The sequence below is a fragment of the Fundulus heteroclitus genome, chromosome 7 (assembly GCF_011125445.2).
Source record: "Fundulus heteroclitus isolate FHET01 chromosome 7, MU-UCD_Fhet_4.1, whole genome shotgun sequence".
Classification (NCBI taxonomy): Eukaryota; Metazoa; Chordata; class Actinopteri; order Cyprinodontiformes; family Fundulidae; genus Fundulus; species Fundulus heteroclitus.
The window spans coordinates 9086120-9098909 of NC_046367.1; the positions used below are offsets into that span (position 1 = coordinate 9086120).

Genomic DNA, 12790 nt, shown 5'->3' on the forward strand with positions numbered 1-12790 from the left:
GTAAACTTTTAGAACTTGCTTCCCTCAGTATCCGCAGCTCTAAACCTTTGACAACCACAAAATGTAATGTATTTTATACTTTTTGAAAAATGTGACAAACTAACACATGCTTCACTGTGACATGGAAGGTAAAATGACTAAAATCTATTCAGATTTTGTATAAAAAAGTCAGAAAAGTCAGCTGCAAGTCTTTTGGAATATGTCTCTACAAACTTTGTGCATGTGGAGATTTAATGTTTGCTCATTCGTTTTTTTTAAAAAACGTTTTAGCTCAGCCATGTTGGATGGTGAGTGTCTGAGCAGAATCTTTTAAGCCTGGATTTCAGATTTTCTTGAACTTTGACAAAATGCCCAAACAAAATGCAAACATACTTTGAGCCACGCCAAGTTCTAATGTTACCATCCTTTGCATTGAAATCCAGATAGGCTATTTTCCCTGAATGCATTAAAGAACGTACCTGGTCCTTCTGCCTTGACGATGGCCTCCGGGGAGATGCAAACCCCACGGTCGTACAATGGCAGCTCGCTGCAGGCCAGGCTGTCGGGCCAGCTGTGGTTGTACCGCTTCATCACCGGCTCACAGCCGGTCTTTGCTCGTTCACACACCGCCTTGCAGGGCTTGATGGGCTCGTGCTGAAAGTCGATGGTGCAGATAGGGGCGTACATGGCACACAGGAAAAAGAGTAAATCCGGACTGCATCCAGTACCTGAAAAGACAGGAAACCACAGAGTTTTTTTTTTTTTTTAACTCAACTATTAAATTACTTTTTCACCTGGGCCAGGATGGTTTAGATAGCTTTTCTCCCCTTCGTAAATGACATCATAGGTTTAAAATAGCATTTTTACTTTATTTATCTTCTGGTTTTACAATTTGTTTGAGTATGTAAGTATTAAAGTGTGGAAAAAAAGCAAAAGCATAAGAAAACTGCAAGAAAAAGGGTGCAAAACTTTAAACTGTTTTTTACATTGTAAATAATGTTACATTTTTCAATCTCCTTTAATATGTTCTGCATATTAAAGTTGCTTATTTTGCACATGTTGACAGGGAAGTATCAAAACTGTTTCCCTTAAACTGAATGCCATTATTGAGACTTATTCTGTAGTCTAATGTCAACACGCCTTGGGATTCAGGGGAAAATTGGTAAGTGCCTGTGGCGTTTCTGCATCTGGGGCCAGTGGGGCCTGGCCCCACCAGATGTCACCATGGAGCTCTATGTTCACCATAATCAGTGGGACAGGATTGTTCTTTATAGAGTCATATTGTAAAAAAAGACAGATCCCCTTACCAATGAAATTCAGTTAGAAACATCTGTGTCTATATATCTAAGTCTGCCAGAAAACTGACTCAGTAAGTTAAATCCTCTTTAGGCACCTTACTATTGGGGCCGGCTCACCAACGTTTGTTTAAATAATGAGCATCTGAAGACGCAGTGCGCATGCCCAACACATTCTCAGTAGACAGCCGTGTGGCACAAATCCTACGGCCCCAAGCTCGGATTGTCCAATCAAAATACTGGAAATGCACACGTTACGTTTAGGTTCTGAGTGTGCGACAATCTAGTGTTGGTTGTCCTTGTGAGCTCCTAGACGGATCGATGTGAATCTTTTCTGTTCAATAAATCAACATTATTAGTGAGACTTCATTTGTAAATGAAGGCTCAAGGAAATGTAAATGTAAATTGGAAAAGGAAATGTAAATTACATTTAGCTTATATAAAATGGCATTTCTAGTGCGTTGGTCTATGCTAATGTATCTGTTTAATTTAAAATTTATCAAAGCCAGGTTGTATGCATTACAAAAAAACCTGTTGCTGCTAATAGGTGTTTTTGTTGTTTTTGTGCCCCACTTAACTTATCATGTCAGAGACGCCACTGGTAAGCGCGTCTCCGTCTTTCATTTACACACATGTATATTTAAGTCTTGAAAGCACCATATATAGGCATATTTGTTGTCCAAAACTCAGCCCTAGGCTATAACACATATGCCTTAGTCTTGGTGCTGAAGTCAAAATGGCCACATCTTTTGATCCAATAGCTCGTTTCTAAAACTACACCAATTGTAGCAGTAATCATTGTACCAGAGCATGCTTATCAAGAGAAGGAAATGCTAAAACACAGGTAAGTGAAATAAAGGTTTGCGTCAGTATTATTCATGTGGGTATCGGGGTCATGTTGCGCATCAGGCTATCATAGTAGCTGTTTGGAAAAAAACAAAACAAAACATGTGGAAAACCAACCAGCTCAATAAAACAGGTACCAAATGGGAGAAAAAGTGTTGAAAAGAGAAGTGTTGAAAAGCTCCCAGAACTCTTTCACTGTAGAATTCACAAAATGTTTCAGTAAAGTCTGGTTTCACTTAGCTTGTAGTAGCAACCTTTCATAAGTTTTAGCATTAAGAGATTGTTGGTTGACCCGGCTTTGTGTTAGCTTAAAAACTGCTTAGCCTAGCTCGCTAATGGTAAAGCAACTGTTGTTTATGCTGTCATGGTTTTAAGCTGCTTAGCCCACATGTAGAACACACTCAGGAGATCGGGAAATAGTCACAATCGTTTATTGAGAGGATTGTCAGCGAAGGGAGACGGCAGGTTCTACAGCGTAGAAAGGCTAACGTACATCGCTAAAGGCAAGCGAAAGGCCTTCTTCTGTCTCTGGGAACCTATATGAGCATTTTAGAGATTAAGTAATTATAAATTTTCCTCAAAGAGTAATAATAACTTAATAAGCAAAGTCTATAAAGATTATGCTGCCATTATTAGTAAGATACTATTTTTTTGTTTTAATGACAGTACCTTTGAAAACACCACTGCAATCCTGGCTTAAAAAAAAAGACAGTTTCAGTAACGAAGAGTTAAATGAATTCACAAAAATTCTATAACACTGAAATTTTTAACACGCTCTCCAACAAGATACACAACTGACATAATTTAGTGATTGATTTCAATTGTGTAACAGGTCTTGCTATGAAGAAGGTGAAAAGGTGGATTTTCAGATTGCAAATGAACAAATGTTGCTGGAAATCAACCCCATTTTCCTGCTGGTGCTACTTGACTGCCTGCGGCAACAAAAGGCAACTTTTTAAACAAAATTTCTCCCAAGCAAGATGAAGAGTATGCAAAGACACCATTTTGAAATAAAGTTTACTGACCAATGAAATAGTCGTCCCTGCCCTTGCCTGCCAGCTGACCTTAGTTTTCCTCTCTCAGGTAGGCAAACGTGGAGGGGGTTCCCTGAGACTTTTTCTGGCTAAGCCCAGCTGAACCCAAAGGTTTGACCACCAGGCGCTTACTGGCAAGCTCCCCCTGGCCCCACACCCTTTGGTCCAGGAGGGTTCTCATTAATCTGGTCAATATTTTCCTCTAGTTGTGGTCTGATGTTCATCAAGATCACAGAACGGCTTAGTTTGATCCCTTCTCTGTGGGCCCTTCGCACTGAGACGCACCGCCAGGGGTGAAGACCTGGACAAGCACCAAGATTTTGACGAGTGCTTTATGTGTCTTGGTGTCTTGATGCTAGCACGGTACAGAAAGGGGACAAAGAGATGGGAGCTGCTTTGATCTATAGTGATGAAGAAAAGAGCTGAACCAAAACATTAAGGTCTCAATTTACTAGCGGAGAACTCTGTCCTTCGACGGGGGTGGGGGTGTGTGTGGTTCGGCTGAGGTGTTCTCCAGCTGTGAGGTTTTCCAGGCACCACTTAGAACTGGCTGGAGGGGATATATTTCCCTTCAGCCCGGTGAACGCCCTGGGATCCCCAGAATGAGTTGGAGTGCTTCCAGGGAGAAGGGTGTCTGGGTTTCCCTCTTAGACCCGTTACCCCCACGACCCGATTTCAGATAAGCGGACGACAACGGATGGCTCGCAGCGAGGTGCAAGATCAAGAATATATCAAACCCTCCCTTCCTCTCCCGTGAGGCTCCTACATCTGTTAAAACTCTGTGTGAAAACATTTAAAAGGATGCTTATTCAGTCTCAGCTCGGTTCATTTGAACTTGAGTTGGTGGTTTTTTCCCCCTCAGCAGGAAGGACTTACATCAGAGGAGCGTGTTGCATTCAGGAACCGGGGGCTGACCACACACTGGAGGTGCAGCAGCGCGGTTAACGGGACGGTCTTCTCCGCCGCATGCTTCAAAACGAGACAAAACCAGAAAGCTTAACGCTGAGTGGAGAATAAATCAGCCTTTTTATTGCGAGAGCATGCTTGAGGTTTGGCTGCGCAGCCTCACAGTGAAGTCCCAGAAAGATTTTGAAGTTGTAACCTGAAGCTGCTTCCTAAACGTCGGGCCGCGGGTCTTTCGTTAGGACATTTTTTCTGGTTAGCACGTTCTCACTTAGGCTTCACTCCTCTGACCTCGGCTGTGCTCCAAGTTCAGCTTTTTACGTCAATAATTCATGAAACATTGTGGCTGTTTATAAAGGTAGTTTGCGTGCCTTAAAAACTCTGCTATCCTTTTAGCCCTTTAAGGCATGGATTTTCTTTAGAAGGAAAAAGATATTTCAAAAAAGTTTTTGAAAGCTTGAGCGTTTTTGATAATGTATACATCTAACAGTGCCCCACACCCCCACCAGATTTAGGTCTGTCGCCTCTGGGCAACATTATGCAACGAGGCTACTAAATCATCAGGGTGTTCTATGAAATACAATATGAGGAAAAATCAAGGAATAAACATTAGAGAAAAATAAGTAAAAAGCAAATTAGGCATGTTTCCATCTACTGGTTAGGAATGCGAATTTAAATGCAAAGTGTGATTTCATCAGAAGTTGGTGTTATGCATGGCTATAATAAGCAGGAAGTAGTGGTTGTAAACTGGCATGGACTCCACATAATAACGCCATATGTTACTGTTTGCCATCATCATCATCTGGCTTTTTTCATGGATGAGACTGAGCTCGATTTGGGAATACCTGGGAAGAGAATGACAGCGGAGACAGCTGATTGGTTATGTGAGGTAAACGTTCGCTACGTCAGAACTTATTCAGCAAATGTGCTTCCATGGTTTTTGCATCAACTCTTTTTTTTTGGAAAAGCTACAAAAAGAATAATATACACTCAAGCGTAATTTACACTTGAGTATAAATAATAATAATAATAATAATAATAATAATAATAATAATAATAATAATAATAATTATTATTATTATTATTATTATTATTATTATTATTATTATTATTACTATTATTATTATTAAATTGGCTGAAGTTATTTGCTATATCTATCAACCTTTACTAGTGTGATACTTCAAACAACATTGATGGAAACACAGCTTCTGATTAATGCCCTCCTTTCCTGGTCACTGAGTTCTGGTGAACAGGCCTCTCTTGGCGGGTTTGATCAAAGTCCATTCAAACGCTTGTCAGGGTCAAGTTATTCCGAATACAGCAAACTGACCAGAGTGCGCATGTGCGCCCGACGTAAACGTGACGTTTTTTGCGTTTTTCAGTGGCGAAAATACGTAGGGAGGCAAAGTTGTCGGGGCTTTCTATTTGAAACATTAAAAGAGTTTAAAATTGTTGCTTACTGAGTAACATTTCAACCATAATTAGAACATCATGCAAGTTCTTTGTGTCGTATTGTGTTTCGGGCAGTGAAACCCATAAACTCATGTTCGTTAGCCTCATGGCAGAGAAATGTGCAGTTTCTTTTTGTGCTTCTCAGTGTTAGCACGCTGAATTAAATCGGCATGGTGAGCACATACTTCACACGCAGAATCGGCAGAACGCCGTTGAGATGTCTGAGGTAGCATTCAGTCTTTCAGTTCGCTCTCTTGCTCTCACTCTTTGTCAGAGTTTTCTCCACTTACTGCCACTCATTCTCTCACTGTCTCATCACTTGAGACGAGAATCCACTATGGTGGGGAGCTGGGAGATAATAAAGGGAGTTCCCTCTGAAAGAAAGCCATGTCCAAATAAGCAACTTATAAGCAACTGCACATTTAAAAACAAGTCTCCAAAAGAGCCTTGAAGTCACGGGAATTGCAAGCAACAAGCCTAAAGTCGCTTATATTAAGCGGACTTGGCAGCGACGCTTTTGGGGCAGGTCTCTGTCAGATTTGATTGTCTAGTAGTGGCTGACATTTTTGTCCATTCTTCTTTGCAGAATAGCTCAAACTCAGTCAGATTGGATGGAGGACACGTGTGAACAGGAACGGGGTGGTGGAGTTACGTTTTCTGTTTAAACGATGCTTCAGATGTAGCCCAAAAAAATTTGATTCTGGTCTGATCTCAATCAGAGCACATCCTTTCACATATTCGCTGTATCTTCTTGAGGCAAATGGAAATTCTTGTGGCTTTCTAAAATGACTTTCTTCTTGTCAATCTCCCATAAATGCCAGATTGATGGGGTGCACCATAAACAGCTGTCCTGTCAAACAGATTTTACCACCTGAGCTGTGGATATCTGATGCTCCTCCAGAGTAGACATAGGCCTCTGTGTTGCCTCCCGTATTAATGCTCTCCTTGGTCAGGGTTTGGACTGGGATAGTTTTAAAAGGCGGAAACTTTTCTGGAGGAAGAAATCAAAGCTGAAAATTCAGTACAGTTGTAGAATCCTCATAATTGGTCCAAGAATTGCTGATTTGGGTCAAATCTAGAGAAACTGTGGTTGATTTGAAGGAACTGCACAAACCATGGGTCCATGCTCTCTTTTAAGGCCAAGAGATCAACTGAGGTGCATCAGGTTTGCTTCTTGAATTGCAACAAAAAAAAAAATAAATAAATAAATAAATGTATTTAAAATCTAAACCACCCATGTTCACTCAATAAAAATCCCAATCCCCTAGAAGTATTTGGTTTACACAGAGGTTGGGAAAACACACACGGCTTTACCAAAGTTAGTGGGATTTATCCGATAAGCAGCAAGGATAACTGAACAATATTTCCTGGCAATCATCCAGTTGGATGTGAAAAAAGCCACAGAAAACAAGCATCAACTAACACAACACAAACGAACATTTCTCAGAACCTAACCTAAAAGCCGGATGTTCTAGGTTAAACCAGGTCTCCAAGTTGTTGCAAGAGAAGAAAATAATATTTACTTCCTTGAGATATGTACTGATAAGCAGCATAAAAACAAAGACAAAACAAAAAAAAAACCCTCGCATGTCAAATATCTGGAGTCCAGCGACGTAGCTGCTGTGTTTATAGAACGTGCAGATCTACAGTTCTGCTCTACTAGCTCAAATAACTCAGACCCAGTGTCTTGATCTCAGCAGGAAAGTCATCATATTGCAGTTCAAGATCCTCAGGCTAAGGGGGACGAGGCTAGTAGATCCAGCTTTTAGAAACAGTTCTGACTGTATTTAAAAGGGAATTGCTTCTGCAGAACTCTTCAATAGGAGTTTTGGGCAAAAAGTGCAGAGACATCCACTGCTGAATGTCCTTTTCCCCTAGTTTTGATCACCACATTGTGAAGGCATGCAGATATCTAGCATATTCCTCTCCCAGCAGAAATCAGGACCATCACCATGGTTGGAAACTTTGGTTTGGCTCAAGTGTGACTGAACAGGCGGATCCTGCGTGAAACTAAAACCATCCCGGCTTAGCAGCACGGAGCAGCAAGAATACAGGAGAGAGGCGCATAATTTATATCTGTGGGATTCATCTAAGGCAGCATGGTGGCTCCGGCGCTTAGCGCTGTCTCTGAGCATGTATAAATTTCCCCCTGCTTACGGCGAGTGTTAGTACATGTGTGCATTGTTGTCTGTTAGGTTAATCAGTGCTGGCCCCCGCAACCAGGATGTACCCCACCTCTCAAGCATCGACTCCACCCCACCCCAATCAGAATCACTGTCGGTAATCTGGAGACTTAATTGTTTTATGTTATCCTGGAAGTAGATGAAAACTTATCGGGAGGTTTGCATTAAAGATGTTGGGATACCGCCCTCTCCCTGAAGCTGGTAGCAAAAAGTGAGAATGAGGACCAACATGATATAGAGCCCAAAGAGCTCTGCTCAATCCATCCTTTGATTATCTAGAAATGGAAAGATTATGGCGCAGCTGATAACCTTCCAAGACTTTGCCACTCGCTTGAACAAATAGAGAGATTTAGTCAAAGAAGAGGTCAAGAGATCCAAAGTAACTCTGGAGGTGCTGCAGAAATTATTTTACTCTGGTAGGTCAAAGTCAAAACTTAAAAGTTTGTCCAACATGCAAAGAACTGGCATACAACTGAGACTAACAAACCCCACTGTGAGAAATGCTGGTGGTGGTGGTAGCATCATGGTGTGGGATGCTTTTCTTCAACGAGGACAGAGAAGCTAAAAGCCGTTGACAATCTGTGGCACTCTCCAATATTGCTCCTCTCAGACGCTCTCCAAGCAATCCAGCTGAACCTGGGAGTTCAAATCTGGTAGAGACATAACCTAAAAGACCTGCAGCTGTACGTGCAGCAAAAGGTGGCTCTACCAAGGGCTAAATACAGAAATACACCACACCTGTCTCATACTTATTTGGAAGGAAATCTTCACAATAATGCACTGGTTTGTGTGCTCTGTCACATAAAATCCCAGTAAAGATGCAGTAAAATTTGTGCTTGATAATCCAATTTATTACTCATTTTGTCTTTGGGAATCTAGACAGATTTGCATTCTGTTTAATGCCAGTTTGTATTCCCCTCCTAAAAGCAGAGCACTCGTGCACGTGTGACGTTTTTGGAGGTCAAGTCTATCAATCGAAATGTCTTTGCTGAGCAAGAGCCAAAACCTTTTTCAGTGAAAGCAAAGTGCTTACTTTAGAGCTGATAACTACCATCTGCCCTTTTCTTTTGCTTCACATGCAACCTCAGATCTGCAGTGACTGTTTACCTGTTGTCATGGCGTCACTTTAAGTCGCTGTGCTGGACTTGCACCAAACTAAAGCTTCTCATAATGTCTTTGACAAAAAAAATACTTACTTCAATAACTCATCCATTTCTTTCTAATAATAAAACTGTTCCCTTTCACTTTTTGTCGGCAGATTTATGGAAGAAGTTAATTTTCAATTAGATGAAAAGCTAGAATTTGAGCTATACTTTTATTAAGGACTGAATCCCCAATTACTGGTGATCATCTAATCTATAGAAATGTCTGTGCTGCTTTCCTCATAACACTTTGCATGATGCCCAACAAGGGAAAACATATGTAAGCTATTTAAAATGAGACCAACAGCATATTTAATTAGTGGCTGATTTAACTTGCGAAATATATGTTATTGTCAATTTTTAAACTAATTTGAAAAGTCTCGTCAGAGCATTTTGTCGGGTAAGTGGTGTGACATTAGGAAAAGAAGCCAACTCAGCTCCCAGTGATAAAAGATTCACGCTTTGGGGTTTCAAAACATGAATACATTACAGTCAGAGAAACTAAATGACTTGCAAACGGTCAGACACTGACAGGATTTATGTGCTAAGCCAGTATATAAGCCACTGAACTAAACTAGTGAAAGGTCATGGGGTCTAACTGAATAATTGACGATTCTTCTGGGTGCCACTTTAAAGGTTTAGAGTTTATATTTGACTTTATTTAAGATTGATAATAGTAATAATTGTTTTCACAAAAAAAAACAACAACACTTGCAAACAGACGAGGTGGGCTGTGACCATTTTAGTCTCGCTTTTAAGCCAGAGTTGCGACTGTCATTGTAAATTCGACGTGCGGCGCATTTCAACCACAAATGACTTCTGGAATGCGACTGTTGGCAGGAGCAGATATTTTGATATTATGTATTCAAACTCTGCATGCAAATAATAGAATTTTAATTTTGTTGCATCTTCACTCTCCGTAATGCCTACACCAGATGTAGATCTGAGGTACAGAGAGGCTGACGCTCACAGAGTGATGGGATGATGATGATGATGGAAAATAAAAATATAAAAATATAAATGACGGGTCCAACAGAACGGATGGTAACCAGAACAACCTTGTTCATAAACACAAAGCAGTGCCACTCACAAAAAAAGAGATCCAGTTAAGTCAGTACAATAAAGTACACAATGGAGTGTTGGTGATAAATTGAATGCTCCATGGTACACATAGTCACGCATGTGAAGACAATAAGTTAAATCATTCATCTATAACGTTGCCCATTTACACTAACAGGCAACATTCTATTTCCATCCATTTCTGCTTTACAAAAAAGTCAAAAAACAAAACTATAATGAAAAATAATAAAAGTTGTCTTTTTAAACTATTTGCCTTTGGGGCTCCTTTAAAAAAAGACAAACAATCATAGATTAAAGAAGTCAGATATTGAAAACCGGACACCAACTCAGTTGTTTTCTTTTTCTTTTGGTATTCAGGTTAGCTTAGTATGTGTTGATCTTTCAGTTTTTTTAAGGGGGTAAAGATAAAGTTTTTTTTAAACTAAGATTTTTGTATGTAAATGCTTAACATTAATGGGCCTCACACAGAGCCTTGAGGGACACCCTTGTATCACGGGCAATATTTCAGACCCCTCTACCTTGAACAGACTGGGCTCTGCCTGTGAAATAACTTGGAAACCTGCTGAGGAAATGAAAAAAAAAATCAATAGCTAATAGATGCTTGAATAAACCTTTGTGATCAACAGGATCAAATGCTGATTTTACATTCTTGCAACTAAAAAAGGGAACTTGGCATGATATGTCACGGCGGGCTGCAGGAGAAGCGTTGCACGGCACTTTGAAACTTAAAATCTAAGGTAAAACTTAAACTGAAATCCAGTTTCCTTCAGATAATGCCTAACTCCTAGTTCATTGGCAAACTCTTCAGTCTGTTCAAGAATCCTTCAGGAGTTTTCTCAGCTCACAGGGGGCAGCAGAAACTCACCCAGCAGCCCCTCAAACTGCTCGATGGCCAGCACCGCGTTGTCCTGCGTGCTGTGGTGGAGGTGGTTCGGCATCTTGGTCATGTTCCACGGCATGGACCGACAAAGCGGGATCCGGACCGGTTCGCAGGCGGCCGCCCGGACAGCGGGCGGCCACAGGGCACAGGTCACGGCCAGCAGAGACACGCCGAGTCCCAGGGAGAGCATATCTGAGCGGGGTGATGGGAGGTCACTCTCAGCCGTCCGGTCGGTGCTCTGCTGAAGCTAGATCCAGATCAGGACAGGATCTGACCTGCTGATGGGAGCTTTCTGCTGCGGCGGCTGCTGCTGCTCTCTGCTCTTGCACTCAGATCCAGGGTGGAGCTGCTTTCTTATGCAGCCTCCCGCCGCCACCTCCTCCTCCTCTTCCTCAGGCCCTCCTCCTCCTCTACCGTGCTCACCTCTCCTCCTCCTCTCTCCCCTTATCCCCTGCACTAAGAAACAGATTCCTTTTAGATGAAAAGTCAACATTGCCTAAGCCCCTGAAAGCTCCTTGGTGCTTGTACCATTACAGGAAAAGGTGTGGAGCACTCACTTCACTTTCTTGTAACTAAATTGGAAATAATCCACAGCAGGCTGCCTTAAAGTCATATATTCAAGGCTGATGTGGCACATTTAATAATCCTCCTGAAAGTCTCATTTTGGTACTCGACCAGAGTGTCATCGGAGAAAAATGTCCCTCTCCAGATGTTTGGGTCTTTATGAAGTGGGCCCATGCAGATCTCACAAACATCTGTTCAATTTAAATACAGATTTTCAGACCAGAGGTACCTTTTGTTGTGTCTTAGACGAAGAGCACACCCATCACCCATTCATCCCCCCCCCCCCATTGTGACTCTGCCATGCCTGCACCAACTACCACTGGATAAATGTTATTGAGTGTTTGCTCAAAGTGTCTGAGAATTTGGGCATCGTGTTTGTATTCTTAGCATGTTTTTTTTTAAAGCCATTATCAGAGCAAAAACTGTTTTACGTTAAATGCTTTGCACAGTTTTCAAACTAGACAGCACATAAAGCCAGAATGAACAGAGCATCATATGTGAAGAAAATGACCTGAGTTTATAGTATTGTGCAAGTGTAAGTACCCCTTACAGTTTAATACTGCATCAGACAATGATAACATGAGTTTATATAAAAATTCTTTTCCCTATGCCAATTCCAGTAACTACTGGAAAAAAGCGCTCCAGACACAATAACAGTTTATGTTAAAGTAGACTTCTTGGTTTTTCCACAGCATTACAAAATGAAGCGTGTGCATTAATGTTCTATCTGCTGAGCCCTTAATAATCAAGCTCCATCATACATCAGAGATCTGATTGTTGCGTATGTTGCTAACAGAGCACTTTGCTCTCAGACTGCAGTTTACTGGTGGTTCCTAACGTTTCTTAAAGTAGTGACTTCCGATCGCAAAAATCAACTGGAACGGCCTCTAAAGTCAGACTTCCCCCTCGGAAAGTCGGATAATTGTGTTGATGTTGGGATCCAGTATGGCAGCTCCTCGCATCAACAACAGTAAGCTGTGATGAAAATATATTTATTTCACAAAACACAGTTCTAAGAGTGCGTCTAAAACCAACGTTGCATTTAGCGGCTGCAACTCTGAACCGAACAAATTAAAAGCGGCGTTTGCATGTGGAAAGTACAGTTTTAACAGACGTTTATGAGAGGTACTATGAACAAAACAACAGCTTTCCTGGCTGTTGCCTTATTTGAATCATAACTTTTTTTTTCTTTTATTTTGGGATCCTGGCTTCTATGTACTGGGAAGCTGTTTACTAGGCTCAGAGCTTTTCTGCTTAGCTGTGTTTCTCTCCCAGATGAAGTCACTAATGCAGGTACTTCTGCCATTATACTTTTACTTTTCTCTCCCATAGAAAGTACTCCTGAGTCTGTTCTTTTTGAGTCTCTGCTCTGTCTTCTCAAAGCCAGGAGGGGCGTGGCAGACAGCTGTTCACACTGAGCCTGTTTCTGCTG

The 12790-nt window shown here is 41.3% G+C and overlaps 1 protein-coding gene across 1 annotated transcript; it reads right to left on the reverse strand.

Annotated features, from left to right (window-relative positions):
* Window positions 1–458: 458 nt before the first annotated feature.
* On the reverse strand, window positions 459–11191 carry frzb (frizzled related protein; the record flags this gene model as incomplete). The annotated part of the gene is given in 2 exon segments (XM_036138885.1): window positions 459–707; window positions 10780–11191. Coding segments are annotated over 2 exon segments (454 nt in total), but the record flags the coding sequence as incomplete, so codon positions are not given.
* Between the last annotated feature and the right edge of the window lie 1599 nt (window positions 11192–12790).